Here is a 26,568-nt window from a genome sequence, read left to right on the forward strand (position 1 = left end):
GTCTAGTGGCCTCTCCAACCCCATGGGGCAGTCCTGGCCACAAGTGGCAGCTGTCCAAATCTTGGGTGACTTGTTGGAAATAAACAGAGTCTAGAGGCCACTTCATAGAGTTTCTCCTTTTGGTGTTAGGCCTGGTAGGTCTCTACTAAAACGTAAATGCTGTGGCCCGATCTATAAATGTTCATCCAAGTTCTATCCAGAAGAGTGATATATTATTAACCATTAGCAACTTAGCACCAATTTATTACCCAGATTAATATCTGTCCCCTGGGAGGGGTCTTGGAGCAATGGGACAGAATGTAAGTATGGCTGGGAGGAAGACAGGATTTTAAGTCTAAGGGGAGAGACCTGGATTGTGTGCTGACTTCGGGGGTCCAGTTAAGAAGTACCAGGTGGAGAGAGGAGTAAGGAGCAGAGAGAAAAAGGAATAGAGAAAAAAGAATGCCACAGTGCCAAGAACAAGATTCCTGTCTGCAGCCACCATTTGCATTAATCACATCAGCCTTGTTTAAGAAGAACATCGATTCAGGCCACCACACACAGCTGTGTAGGACAAGACCTGCACAAGGGTGCAAGTAGGAACTGGAATCCAGACAAGTCCCCTGGCCCAGCCCTGAGCCCTGGAGGGACTGCATCTCCCAGGAGTCACAACCTTCTCTAGCTGGTGCAAATATTTTGCAGGGCCAGGCCTGCATCACTATTAATATCACAATATCACATCCTCATCAATAATTTTCAAGCTTTTCACCCATGGAGGGATGAGAATGTGTTGATACTTCTGACAGCACAATCTTCTCCCACCCGGGGAGTGTGACAAGGGACCTCACGGCCTTCCAATGGCAAGAGTGCACCCAGACCACCGTCCCCCAGTCGCTCTCCTGACACTCAGGCTTATCTGGGAGGTGGCAGAAGGCAGCGGACGGGAGGCTGTGGCCCAGGAAAGAACATCGCAGCAGTTATCAATGACAGAGCTACTGGAGCCAAGTGTGTACTGGAAACATCATGGACACTGATCTGTTGTCAGGGTGGTCAGAGGACAGTGGAGGAAGCTTCCATTTTACTAGGCTCCTACTCGATGAAAAGTGAAAGTGAAACATTTTTATCTGCTCTCTTTTCTGCTATATTATTTACTGCAAACCACCCCCCACCCCTGCCCCAGATCCAGGATCAATGGTAGGGAGATCTCTGTGCCCTGTAAGCTATTTCTCTCAATGCTTTCAGGACATTAATTTGCAGGGTTGTTTCTAGCATATTTTGACAAGGAGTAAGTAGCCTATTAGCTCATTATTTCTTCAGAGGAGCACTAAGAGGCTCAAGAGAAAATCCTCCTGGCCTTAGAGTATCTTACCTGATGAAGATAACCAGGAAATGCTCATTTGGGTTTTGCCCACACACTTTTCTGTAGCTGAGGCTCACTTTGGACCTGTGGTCATCTGGGGTCCCCCAGGATTGCTGTCACCTCCGGAGAGCTGTGAGCATCCTTGGTGAACCCAGATGGGAGACCAGATTCCAGTCATGAAAGAAGCTTAGGCGATCACCATTGCATTCACTTCCTCGGTTTTTCTGTCAATATTCCAATTAATGACATAATGCAGACACTGAATATAGAGGAAGCAGCCACCGAGGAGATTTCAATCAGAGGCACCAACTGCCCTTAAGTTCTTCCTCCCAACTGTCCACACTCACTGCCCAAAATGTTTGCACAGGTTTAAGGGGTTGTCTGTCTCAATGGTCCTGTTAAATGCAAGCCTGCTGCTTTGGAGGGCCAGTACATTGACAGACCCTATGACAGTCACGCAGCAGGTATTTACTGATGACCTCTTCTGCCCAATCGGGTCGTATGCTAAGCCCTGGGGAGACAGTGCTAACCACATGGACCATGGAGTTGCCCACCTAATCTGCCAGTCTCGTCTATCCAACTTTTTCATCTTCAGCTTTTGTTACTGCTCCAGGAAGCCTTCTGTGAGCCCCAACTCTGGTTTAAATAAGCCTCTGCTCTTCTCCCATACCAGTCTGCATATCTGCCTATGGCACCCAGCACTAAAAGGGAACTCTCAGTTCCGAGGATTTCAAATAGGGGCAAAGGTGATCGTACATCTCAAAATCTTTCATTTTCACTTCATTTGTAAAGGACCAGATAAAACCACTCTAGAAGCATCATTCTTAAGTGCTACTCAAGGGAGGGGGGGAAAATTGATATTCATCGCACAAAATATGGAAAAAATAAAATCTACATTGCTCAAAAAGGCAAAAGTGGTTGTGGGTCAATGAATCTGATTTACATCACTAAAACCCATAAAAATAGTTAGTGTGTTCATAAAACACCTCTTGACTTTTTGTAAGAAACTTTAGGAGGTAATGAAACACCAGACAATGGGAAGTGCTAATTAACTCCGGCAAAGCCATGCAAAGCTTGGCTTTATTGTCTTAATCAGATACATCCGAACACTGCACCGTGGACAGTGCCTCCAGCCTGGGTTCCCATGTGTGCACTAAGCTGATTCAGTCGTGTCCCACTCTTTCCAACCCTAGGCCTGTAGTCCGCCGGGCTCCTCTGTTCATGGGATTCTCCAGGCCAGAATGCTGGAATGGGTTGCCACGCCCTTCTCCAGGGGATCTTCCCGACCCAGGGGTTGAACCCACATCTCTTAATGTCTCCTGCATTGGCAGGCGGGTTCTTTACCACTAGCGTCACCTGGGAAGCCCCCAGGTTCCAATACTGATGGGCAAGAAGACTAGAGCTCTTCCTGCAACCAGACTTGCAGCACAGGTTTCCTCTGTGAGTTTCACAATGTACCCTGTTACGTGTTCCTCACATTTCTGGGTCACCAGGTAGAATGCTTTCAGTAAATGGATCCTGTTATGGAGAATTAAGACTGTTAGGGACCCAGATCCATGTTCAAATATTGAAATTAAAAATCAGACCTATAAATCACAGTGAAAGATGTGAAACTAAAGTAGAAGGGAGAAGAATTATCAAACAAGGTAAGAAAAGTTCCTTTATGTCTAGTTTCTCTCATAAAGTATGGAGTCTTGGGGAAATCCACAGAGTTCTAGACTCAGGAAGCCCTTTTAACTCTTTCTCCTCTTTTGCATTTTCTTTTAAATCCATACTAATCTTGGCCTGTGCTCTCAGATTTCCCAAACCCATTAGCCATTCTGTATTACCATGGTGTTTATTATCATCTTGAGCTCTTGATAAAAGTAGAGGCACTTTTCCATCATGGTGAAACATTTGCTAAGTTCTGACAAATACTATTTGCACATATCCAAGAGGAGCCAATTTTGACTATTATAAAATAAGACTACGGAGTAATCTTAGTCACAATAATTTTATTATTCATGGTGACCCATTTTATTTCACAAAATAATTCAAAGGGAGGAAAGGAAGTGCACTAATTAATAACTGCCAAAATATATTGAGAGGTATCATGGCAAAAGTAAAGTTATTAGATTAATCTACAGAAACTTTGATTTCTCTGGATTCACCCCTCCAACAATCTTCTGTTCAATATTTCTCTGTTGACAATATCTTATAATGCCTAAGAATTGCTTTAAGATTTTTGAAACAGGAAGATCCTTAGCATATATTTGTACAAAAGGTGTACAGACACGAATACTGTAGTTATATATCATAATAAAAGATATAATTCAATGTCCTACAAGACAGCTTGCCTGAAAACATGGAGGAGATGATTTGGGCATGTGCTCAGGGACGGAGCAATTTGGTAGTTAGAAAATAATTTAGGTGCAAGCAATGTGGTCTGCTTTTCCAAACCACAGAGCAAATGTAATTAAAAGGGGGAATGGAAAATATTGTGGTTTTGACTTTTTAAAAGTGGGTATGGACTTTTCCTGACTATAATCTTCTCTTGTTACAAATGTCAGCATAAGGAAGTATGGATGCAAAGAAGATGAAACGATGGCAGACCTGTGCAAACTCTCCCTTTTAACCACCTGGTATGCAGACAAATGGTGAGAAAGACAGACATAACTCTAAACGGTAAGGCTGGCAAATTCAGATACTTCATCCCCTTGATAAAAACCCTCTACCAGCCTCCTTTCAGTCTTTTAACTGAACTAACATGTAAGAGAAGAAAGAAGTCGAGAGAAGGAAAATAATGAAACTTGAGGTTAACATAAAAAGAAAAGACGTGTTTCGATAAAACATGGCTATCCCCTCCCTCTTCTGCTGTCAACAAATTGCTGCAAAACTGCCAGAAGAGATATATGATACAGTGCTAGGGAAAGCACCATGATCTCTATTATATGTTATTCTACTTGGAATTTCTTTCTTCATAAAGTTCCAATTTTACTTGAGATTTTCCAATAAGCACAAGGTCTTGAAAACATATTTAGGGCAGCATATCGTGGTTGTATTTTACTGTCTAACACCACCAGTGCCATCCTCAGGACTAGAGAGATTGGCCATGTTTCTCTTGTTGAGATCAGGTTCCTCAAGGTGTGATAGTGAAATAGGCTGAGATCATGAGACCCAAGAGGAGCCTAGTGCCAGCAGCTGGGGGTGTAGGGGATAGGCGCCGGCTGAGGGAGCCGGATGGTAAGCTGATGATACAGATATGCAGAGATGCTCTTTGTTTTGAGCTCAGACTGACCATTGCCATCAATTCATATTTCTCCCTGGGATGGAAGCTGAGAATAAATCCACTCTCTGTCCTACTCAGCGGGCCCCATCTGCTCTACAAGGCATAGGAGATTTTCTCAATGACATTTCACAAGCTAGGACTGCTCCCCTCCTGTTGCACTAAAGATGCAGTAGAAGCATCTCAGACAGAAGGAATAGCATTCAGCATCCTCTTAAGGCCAGGCACAGTAGGCGCAGTGCCTGGGCTCACAATATGTTTAGGGGTCCATGAAAATGTTTTCAATTTCTTTTAAAATCAGGAGAATAACAAATCTAGCCATTATGGCATATACCCACCCCCCAAGTTGAAATGGGCATTCAAAATAAATACTTGCACACAAAAGTTCATAGTAGCACTATTCACAATAGTAGAAAGGTTAGCAACTCAAATGCCCATCAGTGGATGAAAGGATAAATAAAATCTGGTAAATCGTGGTGAAGGATCCACGTGCCAATGCAGGAGACATAAGAGACCCAGGGTTCCATCCTGTGGTTGGGAAGATCCCCTGGAGAAGGAAATCACAACCCATTCCAATATTCTTGCCTGGGAAATCTCATGGACAGAGGAGTCTAGCAGGCTACAGTCCATGGGGTTGCAAAAGAGTCAGACACAACTTAGCAACTGAATAACAACAATAAAATCCACACAGTGGAATATTATTCAGCTGTGAAAAAGAATCAAGTTCTGATACATGCTACAATATACAATATAGTTGAACCTCCCAGAGAATATCCATGGAAAAGAAACCGGACACAAAAGGCCACATATGTATGATTCCACTTACATGAAACATCCACAATAGGTACATCCATGGAGACAGAAAGCTGAAGAGTGGTTCTCAGAGACTAGGAGGAAAGTAACTGCTTAATGGGTACAGGGTTTCTCTTTGTGGCAATGTTTTGGAACTAGACAGAGGGAGTGGCTGAACAATACTGTGACTATATAAAATGCCACTGAATTGGACGTTTTTAAATAGCTGTGTTAGGTGATTTTCTTCTCGATAGAAAGCAGAAAAAGAAAAAAAATCCAACCTGAATTATATTCATCTTGGTACCAATGTCGTCATCAAATACATGTTTTTTGGTTTTTTACTATTTGTGAAGGAGCCTAAAAAGGCAAAAGTGCCTAGAACCTGCAAATGTCATAATGCATACCTGACAGAAGGCATGAGCCCAGAGGCAAGCTGGAAGGAACGTAAGGTGTCTAAGGAAGTGAGAGAACGGTTTTGGCTGGAACACCCAGCAAGAGAGGGACAGACGCATCTGAGGAGGCCCAACCAGGCCAGTGCAAAGACTCAGGTTGCTATCTGAAGTGCCAATAAAGAGTTTTAAGGAGATATATATATATATATTTAAATCATTCTGGGATGCTATGTGGAGAGTAGATTAGTAAGGGTTCAAGAAGAGTAGTTAGAGGGAGCCCAAATTAGAGGATATTGCCATAATTCAGGCAAGAATGATGGCCACTTGCCAGGATGCTGGCAGAGGAGATGTAGAGAGAGCCATGCCTTTGAGACACCTGGACTATCAACAGAACTGATATAGGGGATGAGGAGGGGGCTGTCCAGGTTAACTTGCACTTTTCTGGCTGGCATAAACATCTAGATACATATGATGATGCTGTTCATTCAGATAAATCCTAAAGGTCCAGGTGTAGGGGCAGCCATTCAGAAATTGAGTTTTGAACACATAAATTTTGATTCCTGTAAAATTTCCAACAGAGGAACCTAACAGGTAGCTCAATATCTTAGCTACAGCTCAAGTGAGGAGGAGTAGAGACAGAACACTCGGGAGCTGGCCACGTCTGGAGTCAGAAGAAATCCCCTGAATAAATGAGGTCATCCAGTAGAAGAGCATAAAGTGAAAAGAGAGATTGGCTTAGGATCAAGATGTTGAGAAAACCCAACAGTTAAGTGTCAGGTAGAAAAAGAAGAAAAGCCAGCAAAGAAGAGGTGACATAGAAGCTGAAGGAAACCCAGGAGGGCCACAGATGTCAAGGAAAGCAACTGTGTCAAGAAGTGGAGAACAGCGAACAGACATGAACACTATTGGGGTCAAGTAGGATGTGAATGTTTGGTCTCAGGATTCGGTGACATGGAGGTCATTAGTGACCTCTTCAAGAGCATTTTCAGTGGAGTGATGGGGCAGAAACCAGCTGCAAGGGAACAGAGAAGAGTGAGAGGAGGGGAGGTAGAGAGTGTGGACCACTCTTTCAAGAAGCTGACTTCACTCATCCTCACTGCTTGCCTAACCAGCAAGAGAGAAATTAAGGCAGAAGAAACTTGGTCAAAAACAAAGAAGCTAACAAACTGGTGCTGCCAATTCTTAGAGATCCAAGATAAGCATGTCCAAAGCCCTTCTGCAGTTAGAGGCCTGACTGTCTAGGAGCTTGAGAGAAGCCACCCAGGGATCCTACTAGTTTTATGACTGTTTGCAAAGGGACAGTTCTCTGTCCTCACAAAGTCAAACCAAAGAGGAATAAAAGTTTGCAGCTTATTCCCCATCAGCTCTCTCAAGTTGTGGGGGAAAGCCTCAGGAACTAAGCCTTGGTCTTCCCCTCGTGGCTCAGTGGTGGAGAGTCCACCTGTCAATGCAGGAGACACCGATCAATCCCTGATCCAGGAGGATCCCACATGCCACCGAGCAAATAAGCCCCTGGGCCACAAAAGTGAGCCTGTGCGCAGAGCCCAGGAGCTGCAACTCGTGAAGCTCACGTGCCCTGGGGCCTGTGCGCCACCACGAAAGAAGCCGTCACAATGAGAAGCCTGTGCGTGGCAACCAGAGAGCAGCCCTCGTTCTCCACAACTAGAGAAAAGCGTGCACAGCAGTGCAGATCCAGCACAGCCAAAAATAAACAAATAAACACATAAAAATTAAAAACAACAACAACAACAACAAAGACTCCAGGGGAGAGTCCCAAAAGCCACCTTCAAGTGCTGGTAAAACTCCATACCAGTGCGAGGAAGCTGACTCCTATGAAAATTCAGCTTCTTTCTGCACAGATGGTTCAGAGCACGCCCAGCACCAAGGCTGAAGGCCAAGTCCCGTCCTATGATTCTCCTGCACAAACCTCCACGCCAGTGACTCTTAACTGCTCACTTCCTTTCTCCAAGCCTCTCCTTCGTCCCAATCTTAAATTCTAGGACACAAACAATATCTCAAAGCTGTCCCTTTATCTCTTGGCAGTTGAGGAAGAAAGCAGGCTGGCCGAGAGGAGCCAGACATTACAAGCCCCCTGGCTTTGACACCTACTGCCCCTTCCACCTTGTGTCACCGAGTGATGATTTTACTGAGCAGGATTGTTAATTTTTCCTTTCATCCACTGTGAAGAGAAAGTTGGTTGAGTGCATTTACTGTTGCCTTGTAGTCTCTAATTTCCACTTCAGGGGTGACTCACTGTCTCCAGTAGTGGAATAAATTTGAAAAGACTCTGGCCAGAAAGACCCCCATAAGCAACTCTCACTTTGCTTTTTCCCGACCCTGAATTTGGCCTATCAAGTAAGCCTTAAGCTTAACAGTAGAGCCTGAGTAAGTCAGCCGTTACGCTCTTTCTTTGAATGTCATAAAAGCTTTCCTAGGTGCCCTCATGTATATAACCCTGTGCCAAGCAGACAGAGGGCCCACATCAGGCTCTGGCATGCTTGGTGTGTGATGTTCCAGATGTCACATCTGTGGACAGTTAGCGGGGTTATGCTGTAGCTCTTAGAGGATCATGTGTTTAAAAAAAAAAAAAAAAGCCAATCTCCCCCTAACTTTGAAATAAAGGGACTACGTTGCTATACTGGGAAAAGTACATGAAACTAGAGAAACCAGACAGAATTTTTTTTTAAGTCAGAAAGGTAATTGTAGTCAGAATGTCATCAGCCTAACTACATCCTTCAGGACAGGAACTATGAATTGATCATTTTTTATCCTGAGTACCAGGTAGATAGCAGCAGCAGCAATAGGGTTACGTGTGGGAAAGACAAGTATTAGAACAGAAATGCCTCTTACCACCAATTCTAGCTAGTATTAAGCTCCTAATGCAACAAGACATTTAAAAAAAGAAAAAAAAAAGAGAGAGAGGTATCAGAATTGGAATTGAAGAGACAAATCTTTCATTATTTGAGGTCAATGTGACTGTCTCCATAAAAAACATCTTAGGGCATCTATAGGTAAACTATTAGAACTAGCAAAGGAATTATGTGGAATAGCCAGACAAAATCAATTTATAAAGATCAGTAGCATTTGTATAGATCAACACTGATCAATTTAAACAATAACTCTGCAAAAGCCTATGCCCCAGGGAAAAAAAATTACATAGGAATAAATCTAAGAAAAGATTAAGATCTTTCAAAGAGAAAACAGTCACTTATAAAAAGGACATTAAAGTAGACTTGGATAACTGGAGATAAAGAATGTCCATGGATAGGAACAGTCAGAACAACTCTGAAGGACACATAAGGGGTGGGCAGAGACAAGCCCTCTAAGACATCAAGATGTGAAGGCCATGGTATCGATGGTATGGTCTCAGCACAGGACAGGCAGAAAGAAATCAAGGAATAGACCCATACACAAATGAAAACTTGATAAATGAGAGGTAACATTACAATTGTGCTGGGCAAAGCAAGCACAGCACAGCATTACGATTAGTGGGGAAATGCTGGGTCATTCAATAACCTGTGCTAAGACAACTGGTAATCCACATGGACAATATTAGGAATTGCATACCAGAAACAAAAACAATTTCAAAGTGGACTAACGAGCCAAACTGAAAGGCAAAATAATAAAATTTTTAGAGAGAAATATTTTTATGACACCAGACAGAGAATTTATTGGGAAAGACAGAAAAGCTACAACTAGAGATTCAATAAAACTTTGGTAGAACACTACCACACATAAAAGACACCATAAACAAAGTTAGAAGATGCAGACTGGGAAAAGATATTATTTTCCCATATGTATCTAAACTAATATGTATCTGGAATATTACTATCGTTAAGAACGCTTAAAAATCAATGTAAAATAAAAATCACCAAAAAAGCAAATTGGGAAAAATTCATATAAATAATTTTCTTCAGAGGAAACATGGGTTAGTAATAAAAATATGCTTGTTCAACCTCACCAGAATAGAGAGAAATCAGAATCAAAGTCATGATTTACTTGCCATTCATATAGGGATGGAGATATACATATGCATATATAATACATTTAAGTGGCAACACTAGGGTCTCTCCAAGAAAGGATTACCCCAGTTTGAAGCGGGCTTCTGTAGCTGGTAGGCTGATCTGACTACTTGAATTTGAACCGGAGTAGAAAAGGAGGAGAAAGAATGGGAGAAAACAGGGCAAAGAGGCCGCAGTGCAGCAGACTATATACTCCCAGCCTCCCTCTGGGTGAAGCAAACACCCAGCTGGGCCTGAGCCTTCTCTTCAATATTCAATCCAAGAGGGCTGTATACTGTGCGAAGAGACGCCTACAGTGAGAGGCCGTGGGGAGCGCCATACCAAGGCAGGGGTTGAATGAGAGCTAAAAGCTGGAACCAGTGAGGAAAACATGCATTATTTCTGCTATAGTTAACATTACATTTGGTGATGCCTATTAGTGCTCGTATCTTTATAAATACATGACTGTTTCTCTGATTCCCTTTTAACTTCTTACACCTGCTTGTTTTACCCCCAGATGGATTTTAAAGCACTCTGTCAGACTGCAAAATAAAATTGCATTGTTTTTTTTCAGTTGGAAAGAAATATCTGCTGAGGCCAAGGATTTGGGAAGAGTGTGGGGAAATGTGAACTCCTAACCACTGCTACGAGGAATGGACTTTGGCACGTACAGTGGAGATCAATTTGGCAGTATCTGGCAAATTTGAAGATAATATCTTACTGGCCAGTGACTGAACTTGTAGATACATATCTAAGAGAAACACTCACACACATGCACAAGGAAACATATCAAGTATTTCATTGCAGCATTGTTTATAATAGACAAATATTGTAAACAACTGAAATGTGCATCAACAAGAAAATGGATAAACTGTGATATACTCAATGAACTATACAGCATTTAAAATGAGTAATTTAGAGAAACATGTAACACAAGTACATCTCAAAAACATGAGTGGAAAAAAACAAGTCCCTGAAGATTACGTACAGTAAAATACCATTTCATATAAAGTTTCAAAAACATAAAAATCACCCTATATATGCACACATACAGTAAGCATTTAAAATCATTCATGGTATCATTCTGGCAAACATCAAATTCAGAACAGCAGTTATCCCTGGGGGTGAAGAGAGAGACAGAATGATATAGGACTATATAGATTTCAACTATAGCCATAATCGTTTCTCTTTAAAAGAAACAAGCAACTATGTGTAAAATGATTAAAACTGTGAAAGCTGGATACTGGATACACAGGTTATTTGTTATACGGTTTTCCATATTTTTTCTATATATTTGAAATGCTTCACCAAAAAGGCACAATATAAATACTAGCAATTTTGTTAATGTTTGCTGACAACTAAGTGGATCTAAGTGAATGAATAAATTAATATACAAGATGGGGATAATTATTTCCAAGTGTAGGAAGATTATTGATTTCTCTAAGGCTAACATTTACTAATACTTAACTATGTGCCAGGCACTGTGGGAAGTGGTTTTCATGCATTAACTTATTTAATGTCCTCCATTATCCTTATGAAGATGATACTACTATTACCCCCACTTTACATTCTAAAAAACTGAGGCCAAGGGTGGAAAGGTAGAGTCCCTGGTCACATAGCTAGTAAGCAGCAGAGCCAGGACATAAACCCACATGTGCCCCACTAAATGATTCAAGATGAAAAAGCTACACAAAGTTATCAACAGTAAAAATGGCAAAGATGCAAATAACTAAGAATTTTTAAAGGATCTGCATGTGAGGAAGCTGAGTAAACACAATTAAAAGCGAATCAAACTGCACCTGAGTCCAAAGACATAATGAAAATATAGACCATGTGGTGAGAGATGCTAAACAGAAAGTTAATGTTGGAAAAAGTCAGTGATTCTTAAGACCAAAAACAGACACAACAAAGATACAGCCCTTTGATAAGAGTCCTCAGATTGCAGATGGACTTCTAGGCCTTTTCATCCGTTGTCCTGGGCACATATTAGCTCTTCAAGACTCACCCTTTCTGACTCATTCAGGCTCTACACTGAGTTCTTCCTTGTCTAAATCTGACTGGTCTGGCACTAACCATGACTTTTTGTTGGTATTTTCTACAGCACCGAGTCATCAACTATTTCAAGCAGTGTATTTTATTTAAGTAGAAATTGTATCTCAATATGTTTTAGTTGGCACTATTTGGAAACCAGTAACAGCCTCTCAAGTTTAAGAAATACCTAAGGTAAAAGTGAGGTCTCTGGAAGGTTTTGAGATTATCTCATGAGAACCCAGGAGCAGGAAATGAACAGGCATAAAAAATTGGAATAAAAGCACAAAGTATCAGGAATCAAGGCAGCTGTTCTCTTCATCTTTTTCTTCTGGTATTGTACGGTCTCTCATCTTTTATTCCTTCTGCTTCACATGTAGGTTCCAAATTCAACTTCCCAAGACATTCGTTTTCCATTTCAAAACTCTTGGGAGAAAACATCTAGTTGGCTCAAATTTGACCAGATATCCACTCCTTGTCCAATCATCTAAACAGCTCGCCCCTGAAGGTGGCAAAAAGTAGTATTCAGAAAATGGGACCTAAGTTGGGCAGATATCCTAAGAGCTATACCCTATTTTTGGAGAAATAATTTGTGCTTCATTCTGACTCCTTTCTGATGACGCAGTCACTTCAGACACATTGTTCACTGTCAATTTAGATTCTATGGCTCTCTTCAGATCTTGGCACTGAAAACTCCCCCTCATTCTCGAGATGAGAATCAGTGCATGAGCCACGTTTAAACGATGGACACCCCTTCACTACTGAAAAGTGAAATCTTCAGAGTTAAAGAACAGATGTCTGGGGGATGCAGGGAGGAGACAACATTTATTCTCTGCTTACACTTTAACCCTCCCAACAATCCTACGGATACTATTGTTATCCCCTTTTTCTGGGTGATGAAAATTAGATGTTAAAGGCAAGAAACCTACCCAATATTACATCTAATATGCAGCTTAATATGGACTTAGGAGACGCAATGTTGTTAAACAGCTGGGGGGTGGGGAGAGGAAAGCCAAAAGAAATGGAGACTTTTCAGTTTATCATGTATCTTAAATTTATAATAAAATGGTATAAATGTTACATATCAGCAAATCATGCAGTTTTTTCTAAATTTCAACTCCAATTTTGATATGCATTTTTCAAGGCAAATAAGTTATCTCTGAGTAGCTGAGAGGCTAAATTCCTTTATACTCTTTATTTTCTTAGTATTTATCAGTGTCACTTTATATAATCGGAACTTTTTCAACTATTTTGTTAACCCTGACTGAGCTGTACATCTGCCCATCTTTCTTCTCTTCACCACTAAACTTATGAATAGCCTATACGTGTTGTCTCCATAGCCTCTTTTCCTGTGTCATCTTTGACCCAAATTACTCTCAACTACTAACCAAGATCAGTTGACAACTCATTGCCAGGCCAAAATCTTTTCTCTTTTCATCTGACTGAACCTCTCGACTGCCTTTGTTGTCACCATCTTGACACTCAAGTTTCTATGTCGGCCTCCTTGACAACTCTTCCTCCACCAATTCCATAAGTGTGGCCATTTCCCAAGGTTCAGGGCCCAGTTCAAACAGATCACCAATGTAGAGTTTATATTGTTTAAACATTAGCCTACAATGAATTAAATGCAGATTTTCTAAGAAGGCCTGTGATCCCATAAACATTAGGAATCACCAGTAAAGATTAAACTCTGAACTCCTCAATGTGACAGCCCCTCCTCCAATATATATCCCCATGCTATCTCTCACAATTCCCCATCATCCAAAGCAAATCGAATTGAGCCATTTCCTCTGCCTGAATTTTTCAGACTTCTCCATGCAGAATTCTCCATCTAGTTTATAGAGCACTTTGTATCTGCCACTAGCACATATCCACAATATATATGATTATATACAAATCTGTCTGAACAAGACAAGGTGGCAAATCAGTATTATATGTCTCCCAACACAAAAAAGATGATTTTACTAAATATGTTCCCTGGTGGCTCAGACGGTAAAGCGTCTGTCTACAATGCGGGAGACCTGGGTTTGATCCCTGGGTCGGGAAGATTCCCTGGAGAAGGAAATGGCAACCCACTTCAGTACTCTTGCCTAGAAAATCCCATGGACGGAGAAGCCTGGTGTCCATGGGGTCGCAAAGAGTTGGACATGACTGAGCGAATTCACTAAGTATCAAATTTTGTTTCCAAGGTATCAACCAATTTTGTTTTGTACTGATTATCAGACTATAAAAGACTTACTTCTTACTCACTCATGGCAAAAAGTTTTAAAAATACTATGTAGTGAAACAAATTGTTCTTACATTGAAAACAATTATCTACTTAATTAAAACTGAAAACCAAACTGCCTACTAGTAGGGTAGCATGACCAACACATATATTTTAAAACCAAATGTTAGTAATAATCTCACATTTTAAACAATACTGAGTGAAATTTTTAATAAGACAAATTTTCAAGTAATAGGATCCTAACTACAATTAAGATACAAGAGGACACTTGTTCTACTTAAGATTCTAACTCAGGAGTGTTTATTAGAGCTACTTGATGAGTTGTTAAAAATATAGTTGACCCTTGAACATGGGGGTTAATCACATTACTTACAATTGGCCCTCTCTATGACTGATTTGTAACGTGTGGACTCGACCAACCAGACTGTACTGTAATATTTACAACTGAAAAATAGCCATGTATAAGCAGACCCTTGCAGTTCAAACCCACCGCCATTCAATGGTCATGTGTATGTACTCTCCATCTCCAGATATGTAGATTTAGGTCAGGGATGAAGTTAGGTCTGTGGATTGTTAAATACTCCCAGCATTTTCTGATGAATACTATTTTCTATGAAATATGTTTGACATGCCTTCACCTTAAATATATTTTTACTACTTAGAATGTGTTTTCACTATTCTGAAATAATTTAAGCATCTTCAATATTTTGCCTAAAGTTACTTACAGGGCACCTGACTTTTTGCAATTGAGGTACTTTTCTAAAGCTTTATGTTAAGTGAATTACTTCTCAAAGTCATTAAGTATCAATCTACAGAAAATAAAATTTTCTCAAGTGATATTTTCTTTAAATTGAGGTATAGTGTATAGACACCTAGTCCACTAAATGAGTATGTTCTGATAAATAGGGATTATTTGTATGTAAATATACTGAGTATGTACTAACTCTAGCCTTGACAAAAACAAAGCAATTGCTGAAAACAGCTATTGAAGAACAAACTTACACTAAAACATTACACCCATACATAATACGAATAGATTTAACTAGAAAAGAATTACCTTAGGGTAATTCTTCAAATATTAAGTTTCCAGAGTGTATTAAACATTTTTTCTATTAAAAAAACAAATATTTAAAGTCACCTTGGCTGAGGTTGAATACTAACTTTCATTCCTTTGTTAGGCAAACACCCAAAACTTACTGGTATATTCCAGGCAGGTTCTCAAAAAAAATCTAAAAATTTATTTAAATAATTTTTAAGACTACTTACATTGCATTCATGCTCTAAGAAGTGATCAATTTTGCTTGGAAACTCAGACTGAAAACTCTCTATAAACTTATTGTAAATTTTCAGTGTTAAAAACAGCCCCAGAAACTAACACAAGATTGTAAATTACCCTCCAATTAAAAAAAAAAAAACAAAAAACCAACAACAACAACAGCTTTACCATCACCCTAAAAGTTTTTTAATCTCCTGATTTAATGGGTGTTTTTCTCAAGTGAGCAACCTTCTCACATAATCCTCTTCATACACTCAACATAATTTTTTAAATTCTAAAAATTATTTAAAGGAGTTTAAAGATTCAAATTCTAACCATGTAATTCCAAAATAAATGTACATTCATTAATTACCACTATTCCAAGTAATACTTCTTATTCCGCATCACAAGCTTAAGTCTCACATTTAGAAAAACTTTTGTTTTTATGTGTCTCTAGTGTTGTCCTAAGCACTCAAAAATATTAGTATTACTGACAGTATCAGGTTGGGCCTGGAAAACAGACAATGGAGATCTTTAACCCTACTCTATACATGTAGAAAGTAACTGGATATTTTAAAATATCTAAAATATTCACATTAATATCCTGTTTATTTTTCCTTCCCTCTTACCCTGCCTTTATGATTAAATATATATAAATTAAAAAACTTTTTCAAATAACTCTTGTCATGGTTACCAAAGCTGTTTTATGTTATCATTTTTAAGAATCAAGTAAACTCAAATTTTTGATAAATCAAAACATTCTGCATTGCTTTAACAGGGGAAACAAAAAACAAGGTTTGCAAAATGGATTGATAAAATTCCTATGAATCAATGTGGGCTAAGAGTTAAAAGATTTTTCTCAGAAGTTCTATCTAATAGGCTTATTCTTAGATGAAAAAAAAAGTGATCTCCAGGAGCCTCTACTCTTCCCTTTTTAAGTAAATATATATGTCTACAATAATTTCAGTGTGTCTGAAATCAAGAATCTGCAAATAAAATGCTAAGAAAAATAAACCACACCAAGTTTCTCACCCCATACCACTGCAATTATTTTAAATGCACAGGAATACAACAAACTCAAAAGAAAAAAAATAGTGTTTTATTAACTACCACACTGTTATAATACACTTTAAACGTACAATAAGGTAGCCTTTAAATTTGAGGTGGTCTTAAGAATAACAAATGAACAGAATTCCAAATTTTTGAAATAGGTGAACTGCTGCAGTTATAGGTATACATTTAAGAAAATTGTATAGCTCTTACAAGACCAGCAATGAAACTTTATTTTGTACATTTTTAATAATTGAAAATATAAACAATAATTAAAAAATAAAAAGAAAATACAGCATAATAAAAAACATACATTTCTCAATTAAATGTACTGGATACATATAAATTTTAAGGGAAAAAGCAAAAAAAGGAAAATGGTTTATATTTAAGTGCAGACTGACTACCTAGACCAAAAAAAAAAAAAAAGACTTAAAAAAATATCATAAAACCTCTAGTTCTCTATGACTAATATCCATATGGTTGGAGTATCGTCACTATGGAAGTGATTTTGTTATGTTTGCATATGTTATACTTTACTGGTAATTTACATGATGGCTTTTAAGGCCCTGGCAGACATGTGGTTTTGGGAAACAAGATTGGATTTTTAAAAAAAAAAAAATCACTGCTAAGACGCAATAAACCTTATTTTTTTGGTCCTCCAATATTCAAGAAAAGGGATAATTCACTATAACATTTTCTTACCACCCAAATGCCTCAACCTATACATTTTAAACCTTTTTAAACTGGTTATATTGCCCAACTTCGTTATTGAAAGGATATTAACAAGACATTATTTTGGCAAATTAAATCTTAAACATGGCTTTTCAACAGGATTTAAAAGGTGACTATCCCTAGAGTTCCATGTTAAAATGTATTTTTCAAAATCTTACAAGAGTAATGCTTAAAATATTGTACATAGTTAACCTAATTAAAATAATTAGCTTCAAAATGACAAATTGATAAGCTAAGTAAAGCCTACACTATGTAACATTTGCTTGGAAACTTGATTTGTCAGTTATGCATAATAAAAATTCCAGTCATCAAGAAAATTACAAAAATTTTTTTTATCATAACATGATTTCTTTCACCCACCAACTTTTTTATCTTACAATAGATAAATACCAACATGTTCTCATTTTTACACTAAACCACACAGGATTGGTGCATTTGGTTAGACTACCATTCGCATTGTTAAATTCAATTTTCTCTTTATATAACTTGGTAAAATTTCATTTCTTCTAGATTCCAAAAGTACCTACAAAACCCATGCAATTTTACCATTTTTAATATACTATGGAATATCATACAAAGTAAGGCATTTCAGTGTCATGTATAACCAAGTTACTGTCAATCCAAAAATTTTTGCACATCAATAAAAAGATATCTAAGAACTTAGGAACAATATTCTTCTCACTACTGTATAAAAATAACCACAATGAATAAGTATTTGTGTAATATTTACTCCATTGTCTCATTTCCAGAAACTGTGACAAGCTGTAAAGGTATTTCAGTGTTGGTAAGGATATCTTGATTGCTGGTGGTGGAAGTATTAACAGTTCCTATCCCTGAAACAGAACCTTGTTGAATATTTGCAAGGATAAGTGTTGTTCCTCCTGCAGTGATCAAAGTATCATCTCGTGCAGCTTCCACAGATGCCAGCACTGTACTGCTAGAGTGGATACCTTTTTTATTCTGATGTGTTTTAATATGTTTGGCAAGGTGATCACTTCTCATAAAGCGTTTTGAACATTCTGGACAAACAAACTTCTTCTCACCTGTTAAAGAAATTGAGTTACTTAGTTTTTTAAATTCAACATTAATAGACTCATTCTCTGAGAAAGAAAATAAGTCAAGACTGACAGTTTTAGGGACAGGGAGCAGAATTCAATTAGAATTGTATTCGATTTATGAGCTGTCCCTGCAATATTTTCTCTTCAAAATAAATTTATCATCTTTATTTTTGGATGAAAAGCAATCTTCAAACTTATTAAACTATACACTGATATCAAATAAGAATCTAATACCTCAACTATGCCAACAGTTTGTTTTGAAACATCTGTTACAAGATACCAGCTTAAAAATGATGACCTGTAACATATATATTCTTTAAAGAAAACTACAGTTTTAAGCTATACTTCAGGTATTATTAACATGTCAGATCCTGATATTTAACCTTCCAACTCATAAATGAAAATTCAAGTAAACACACAAAGTACTTCAAGATTAAAGCCAAGACACAAGCTTGAAGTCTAATAAAGACTGGGTAGTCCCAAGAACTGGAGATGGTTACCTGATCTGATTTCACTTGGAATAATCAAAAGCAAGCTTAATACATCATGACGTTAAAGTTAATAAGACTCTGATGCATAAATTTATTTTTCAGCATGAATAAAAAATACTTTTTAAAGTATTTTAAAACTACATTTTTAAAACACAAAAGACAGACAAAACTTCTATTATGCTGAAGACCCACTATGTGGGAGGATTACTAGAAGGGAAGGCAAAAGGCCAAACTAAAAGGAACACACAGAGAACTCACACAATAAACAAATCCAATACTTTCTTATTTTCTTCAAAATGTCTTACCTATCTCATTTCAGCAACTTTCCTCTCAGCAGGTCCTCATCAGACCTCATGCCTGAACTATTACAGTGACATGCTAGGCTTTCCCTCTCTAATCCAACAAATCAATGCCAGAAAAATCTTCCTTAAATACCAAATTTTGTTAGAGTTACAAAAATTTACCATTGTACTAAGTGGTATAGGGATGTAAGAGTAATTTGTAGATAACTAAATACTTCAAGGTCTCCACTACTTAACTTCCAAGGACTCTCTAACGTGGCTCAATCCTACATAAAAGAAATGTATTAACAGAATCTCATCTTCACTCATGACAAATGGAGCTCTCACTTCTTCTATTTGCATACTATTCTATTCTTCCGGGAAGGTTATTTCCCAAAGTTTCCCTTGAAACATTAGTTCTGGGAGATGCTCAATGACAAAATGGCACAATGAGAGGCTGCCACTACCTCCCCTACCTGAAGATGTATAGTGCTCATTAACATATTACTAAAGGTGCTCCTTGAAGGTACTTGTATAGTAAACCTCTTTAACACAGTGTTTCCTACACTTTGATCATAGACCTTTCTTCCCTTCTACACTGTATCTTTTCATATCCTGCTGATCAAATTCCACTGAGGAAAATTCTAGTATAGGCCCATCTTAAGGTCTTAATGCCCAAAAATGCCTTACTAGCCCAGTGATAATGATCTCTGCCTCTGGGCATACTTTATCTACTTTTTTATATTGTCAGTTGCAGTTTCAAACAGGTTAAGTTCACCTGTCTAACTACCTGATGAGACAGAAATTAAAACAAGTAGAGCATAAAATACACTGCTACATATTTCATGGGTTACTTTATATATTTAGATCTAAGAGATTTCAAAGTTTCATCATAATTCTTCCTTCTAAGCTCTCTAGGCTTTGTAAATACATTATATATTTATCAATTCTTCAAATGTTGAGCACAGACTGGTGATCATCTTGATCATTATATAGTAGTAAGAGAAAACTATCTGTGTATGTTACATTAAGTTAGAATTCAACTTGGGTCATTCCTAGGTCCATTTCATAAATGACCATACAAACACTATGTAAACACAATTAAATGAAAATCCTGACATCAAAGATGCCATGGTTATTACCCCTCAAAGAAAATAGTTTTCTACTTATTTCACATATATTAAAACATGACATCATCAGAGGAAAAGGAATTATTATTACAGTGTTAAGGAGGAAGAAAATAATGATCAAGAGTAAAGGCATACAACTAATTTAGAACATTGACATAATTAACAATGATAAGATAAACGTGACTTAAGACACTGAATAAAATGAAAACAAAACAAAAAACTGACTGAAAAAGAGAATAACACTAACCAAAGTCTGCATAAGATAAAACATTATTTTATAAGGTAAGCCATATGGCTTGTTTAGAATTAAGTGTTTTTAAATTGATGTTGAAGATAGAAATGTGATGTAAACAAATATTTTAAAAGATTCAGTTCAGTAAGCTATACTTAAAAAAAATTCAAGGTAGTATGCAGCCCTATAATTAATTTTTGTCTGTTAAAAGTAAAGATTAGTAACCTGTATGTGTTCTTCTGTGCCTCTGTAATTCATCACTTCGAGTAAATCTTTTACCACAGAACATCCAGTTACAAATAAATGGGCGCTCCCCAGAATGCCAACGAAGATGAGCTCTCAGATGTGAGGTCTTCCCATAGACTTTACCACATCCTGGTATATGACAAATGTGTTGCTTCTTTTTCCCAAGATTGGTACCTCTAAAAAACACACACAGAATAATATATACTTAAATGAAAATATTCAAACAGGCAATACCACTCATCATATTCAACATGTTGAATTTCAAATAGAAGACATTATCACCATGCGGTCAATCAGAAACCATTTAAAGTCAATTTAAATAAGAATTTGGAAGTTTTACATGTTCTTTTACTCCACAACTAATGTGAATGCTGTCCAAACGTAAATATGTTCAAGAAATACATAATTTAAAAGGACATTTCATACATAGAGTGTATAATAAAGCTATTTATTATCTTGTCAGAACCAGTCACAAATTCTATGCATAGACCCAATTCAATTAAATTAGCTGAACAGGAAAACTAAATGGTCTATTCAAAGGCACGATGTCAGCTAATTTAAAAAGTAAATAAATCAACAACAGATGCATTAACTCATCACAGGCACAATTAATTAGGTGCCTTAATCAGGCTTTAAATTAATATGATATATGCATTATTTATTCACATATTTGTATGGCCACACCCTGAATATACACTGACTTACAGAAAACCAGAGGAAAAAAATCTAGACAAAGCTATCATCTTAGATCCCTAGAATTGTATGAAATTAACTTACAGTTAAAATTCCCTTACTAATAACCATGCAGATACCCCAAATTATAAATCAGAGACATAAATAAAATGCAGTTTCTCCACACTGCAAAGTTTTATATCTGTTACATTTCAGTACTTGATACCAAGAACAAGGCTTAGGAGATATGTGCTTAGATGGGTGAACACAGGTATCTTAGCCTAAGCAAGAAGGAAACTTTTTTGATTCCAGAAATGCTATTCAAATTGTATTAAACACTACAGAAAATGTTATTACTCAACCTCGACAACAACAAAAAAGGCTCGTTACTGAATAAAGACAAATAAATGAGTTTATATTTTTAAAAAATGACATTTTAGACTCATCAATTGTCGAAATTTTATTATACAAACTTCGCAGTTTCTCCGAGATTAAAAAAGATACATTTAAGACCCCCACCCCTCCTCCCACAATCTCAGTCTAGGTATACAGCCTGTAAACTGTCCATAAGCCTGCAAATCCTCCTGTATATAATATACCTATTGTTTCTCAAATTTTACTGGAAAAATGCATATTTCCCCACATTTATATTTAATGTACTCACACTCAGTAGCATGTGAAATTGCCATAGGACAAACAGTGCTAAACGGTGCAGTGCTGGCTGTTAGGTGCCATAGGTGTTCTGAACAGGGAGACATCAATGTGGGCTCCAGTAGTTAGAGAAGGCTTCGTGGAGAAGGTGGGTAGGATTTAGATAGAAAGGAGGGAAGGCATTCCAGGCAGAGGAATAGCATAAGTAAAGACAAGGAGGAGTCATGCTGTTGTCTCAAGGGCAAGGATGTCATAATCTAACACAATTCTAGCTTCAGCTCCAGTCCACCCCCAATTTCTACAACTCTCTTCGAAGAGCTGAGTTGAGTGAAATAGGTTTTGCTGGCTCAGCTGCAATGCCAAAGTCTTAACCAAAGCCAACAGTATTTCCATTTAGTTTAGCTCTTTTAAATTTATTTTTGAATGACCCTAAGAAAAAGAGCAATGTCTGTGGCTATTGGTGTATAAGCCGATTTTACATATTGTGTTCACCATAGCAATTTCACAGAGAACCCAATTCAGCTGATTCTATACTCGTAACTTCCTGCCTCTTCTAAGCCTACCACTCAGGTGAATCAGTGTCTTTTATAAATTCTAAAGTGCTACTGCACTAACTCTGCAAAATTCAGCCTGAGAGCAGGAACAACGCACAAGACTAAAATAAACTACTGCAACAAGTGAGTTTTCAAAGAACCAAAATGCCAGGAAAGATATTTTTTCATCAATTGAATTATAAGGAAACAAGACATATTTATTGTCTGAAAATGAGACAGGCATATAAGAAAGAAAAAAAATGAAGACAAGGCACACAAAAATATACAATATAAGGGAAAAGCCCAATACCCACGTTCAAGTTTCTATTTAAAGAAAAATTTCACTCAGGATATAGACATGCTAGATATGGACTTATGGCATGTGATACGAAGAAAAAGAACTTAAGTAAATTTCTTAACAACCTTTAAGTAATAAAAGATTACCATTAAGTTTTCTTCTTGATTTATATATTTACACCACTATACCTATTACATGACCTAAAAAAAATCTAACAATTTTAAGTTCATGTTCTTGACTTCTTAAACTCACTCCCAAAACTTTAATAATGCAAAGACAGACCAATACAATGAAGCAAGCTAAACTCTGAGTGGAAGGATTAAGAAAAGTAAACTGAGGCTTTTGCGTGGGACAGGAGAAACAAAACACAAACTGAAATGCTGACAGGAAAAATAACAGATTTTACAAAATAACTTATTTTTCAAAAAATGGGTTGAGGTCTAATTCACACAAAACCTATATAACAATAATGTCCTTAGAATTTATTTTACTATCGTCTCTTCTACCAGAGTATAGTTTCTGAAGGCTGGTTCTGCTTAATAAATATTAGCTAAATGCCCAAATGAATATAATTTTTAAATATTTAATTATATTTTACACCTTGGTCAAAAAGATAAAACAAAATTTAGGTCTTTAAAGATGCCACTTTACACACACTATTATATTCTTTTAAAGAATATTGCTGAAAGAAAAAGGCCAATATTCTAAAATGCTTAAAATGCCAACTATCTCACCTTTGCAGAGTGGGATTTACTATATGTTATGCTTCTATTAACTGGATGTAGCAACTGCCAATGATATGACTGTGCCTCTCATGAATCTATTAGCTGAATTTTGTGCAAATGAGCTCTAAGAAACAATATAGTTTCTTTCTTAAGAACTTCAATTTTAATTGCTCAGAATAAATTATTTTAAAATGAACTCACAGAAGTTCTAGAAAAATGAGTATTTTTAAAATCCTCAGTTTGAGGAAGACTTAACAGCATGCTAACAATGCATCTCAAGTAAAAATTTTGTGCTTAAAAGAAGTGTGCAAACTTTAAGTGAGAATTCTCCTTACTTGTATAAACTGTATAAACAATCACATTTTGCAAACCACTGAAAAAATTGAAAGGCAACGTAAAACTGGAAAAAAATATCTGCACATATGACACAGACAAATTAATAGATTCACAGAAGACAAAAATAATTTACAAAATTTTTAAATGGTAAAATAACAACAAAAAATGTTCAATCTCACAAAGGAACAAAAATATACTACTAAGTAAAACAATAGTGAGGCATTACTTTTCATCTCTCAGACTTTAAAGGTCTTAAAAAATGGTAAAATTCATTGTTGGCAAGGGTGTGGGCAAACAGACACTCTCATACATCACCGATGGAATACAAATTGATGCAACTTTCTAGTAGACATTTCCCTTTGATCCAACAATTCCACCACTGCCAACTTATACTGATGAAATAATCAGACAAATGTGCAAAGACATATGTGTAAGAATTAATTGACAATAAACTCTCAAAAAGTTTTTAAATTCTTATACACCCACACACTAGAATACTATAGTCATAAAAAACTGATTGAAGATTTTTGTAGATGTGAAGTATGATCACAAAAATTTTCAAAATAAGAAGAACAGACATGTAAAGCAGAGAAGGAGACTCTACTTTAAAATATATTTAAAGTCTGGAAAGATAAATAGAAAAATGTTACAATAGTCATCCTGAAGTAGGGTAGAAATCTGGTATTATTTTAATATTCTTCTATAAATTTCTGAATTTTTTGAGCATGTTTTAGTTCAATAAATGTAAATTTGAAACTTTAAATTTAAAGAAAAAAAAATAAGCAAAACACAGGCAAAGCCACGGCCCTCAGATTTGACTTTCATGAACAATTTATCTTGAAAGTTCCTCTAAAAATGAGATAAACTTCAGAAATGTTGTTGTCTAACCAAATTCCACACTAATTTATTTAAATTGGCCAAAACACTTCAAAGAACAAATAAAACAAGTGAATAATTACTATTAGTAAATACAAATGCCTAAGGATCAGATGCAGAAGCAAATTTACTCAGGAGGCAGTATAGTGGTTAAGATAGGTCCTAGAGTAAGAAACTGGGTCCAAATCCCAGTTGTACATGCTCTTAAAAGCCATTCATCCTCTCCATGCCTCACATATATAAGACTATCTAGAACATAGTAAGCTCTCAGTATTAACAATTAGTCATTATTATTAATGTGAATGGGCTGCCCAGTGTACAAATCAACTTTTCAAAGGCAGGTAGGCTCTATTAGATCAAGTTCATTAACTCTATTAGTAGATTCCACCCCCACCCCACCCTGGTCTATTTAAATAGCTCATTTCTGAGAGAGGTATATTAAGATATTTCACTATGACTGGAGGATTTGGTTAGTATGTTTTTAAGAGTGCTATCAGTCTTTTCTCTATATACTTCAAAGTTATGGGGAAAAGGTACCATGGCTAGTAAATCTTATTGATGAAAACTTCATGTTATTAAGAAATATATCCCTATCTATCCATTTGATTAGGTGAAAATATCAAATAGATATCAAATGATACCATGTCTGCTATGCATATTTCCTTTTTGTTAACATTTGCCCAATAAATCTCTTTCATTCCTTTATTTTCAATATTTCTGTGCCAATTTAAGACGTTCTTTATTATCAATATAAGGCTGGAGTTTGTTTTTTAAGGATGATCGGAAATTCTATTTCTTAATTATTAAGCTTAATCCATCCACATTTAATTCAATTACTGATGTTTTGAGTTTGTCATTTTTTTCTTAATGTTTATTTTTAAAAACACTGAACAGAAATATTACAGTTTCACTTTTTAAAAAATTCCACCATTAATGCTTACTATTCATTTCTGTTGAAAATGGAAAATACACTGTATCACCAATTTCTAAACTTATTTTCATATAACAGTTAATCCAACTTTTTAATCAGTATTTAGGCAAATCTCATTGCTGGTTTGCAAATTATCTGATATGGGCCTGTTAAATGGCATCTTATTATACTTCTTTTTAAAGTAAACTAATTTTAGTTTTTTAAAAAAGGCATTCAGAACTAAAAATGTGATTTCACATATTTTGTTCACTAACTTTTTCTGCCACACTCATACAAACAAACACACAAGATGATCATGTAGTGAATAATTTCCCTTAATTAGGTGACAGGGCATGCAGCATTTCAAAAATTAGGATGATGATATCAGCAGCCTAAAAAAAAAGTATGTTGCATGTGTGCATACCTCCCACCACCTTCTTTACAGTTGGGACAGGTGCAAGCTACCCTTCGAAGTCTTTTTCCTTCTTGATGTTGTTGGTCCCCTTCTTCATCTACCACCTGTACTCTTAAGTGTGTTAGATCATTGGTATTCAATGTAGAATCACCACTGAGCTGCCACTCTTCAGGATCAGGTTCTTCTTCCTTGATCCTAATATCTAAAGAAAAAAACAAATACAGATGAGAAGCAGCCCACTGGCCCAAAAAGATAGCAAGAGATCTGAGCTTCTCTAAAATAAAATGAGTAAATACTATGTATACGTAAAAAAAATCATCTGTTGGTGGAGCATAATCATTGCTCCCTGTTGTGGATTATTCTTTTAAAACAATTTGTTTTATTCTAAATATCAGAGATTAAGCCAAAAAGCATGAGAGCTTGTTTTTTAAAATTCAGTAAGAAAGCCAATTTTTTTTTTTTTTGAGCAAGCTAAGTCATAGAACAACCTGAAACTTAATTATAACTGTTCAAATAGTCAATATATCTAACGGTCAACTCAGATTGGAACAAATTCTAATGCCTTAAACCTCTCTTGTACAGTATGTATCCATTATACCCATTTGTAGAAACTATGGGAATGGAAAATGTACG

General features: G+C 36.8%; 1 protein-coding gene across 1 annotated transcript in view; it reads right to left on the minus strand.

Annotated features, from left to right (window-relative positions):
* Positions 1 to 16,376: 16,376 nt before the first annotated feature.
* Positions 16,377 to 26,568, minus strand: part of SP3 (Sp3 transcription factor) — a 55,357-nt gene continuing 45,165 nt past the window's right edge. Inside the window, exons 5-7 of the mRNA XM_043487570.1 lie at positions 25,945 to 26,137; positions 20,499 to 20,695; positions 16,377 to 18,124 (exon numbers count right to left, since the gene is read on the minus strand). Coding sequence (XP_043343505.1) covers positions 17,808 to 18,124; positions 20,499 to 20,695; positions 25,945 to 26,137 — 707 coding nt within the window. The 3' untranslated portion in view covers positions 16,377 to 17,807. The remainder of the gene's footprint in view (positions 18,125 to 20,498; positions 20,696 to 25,944; positions 26,138 to 26,568) is intronic.

This window comes from Cervus canadensis, chromosome 15 (genome assembly GCF_019320065.1).
Source record: "Cervus canadensis isolate Bull #8, Minnesota chromosome 15, ASM1932006v1, whole genome shotgun sequence".
In the NCBI taxonomy this organism is placed as follows: domain Eukaryota; kingdom Metazoa; phylum Chordata; class Mammalia; order Artiodactyla; family Cervidae; genus Cervus; species Cervus canadensis.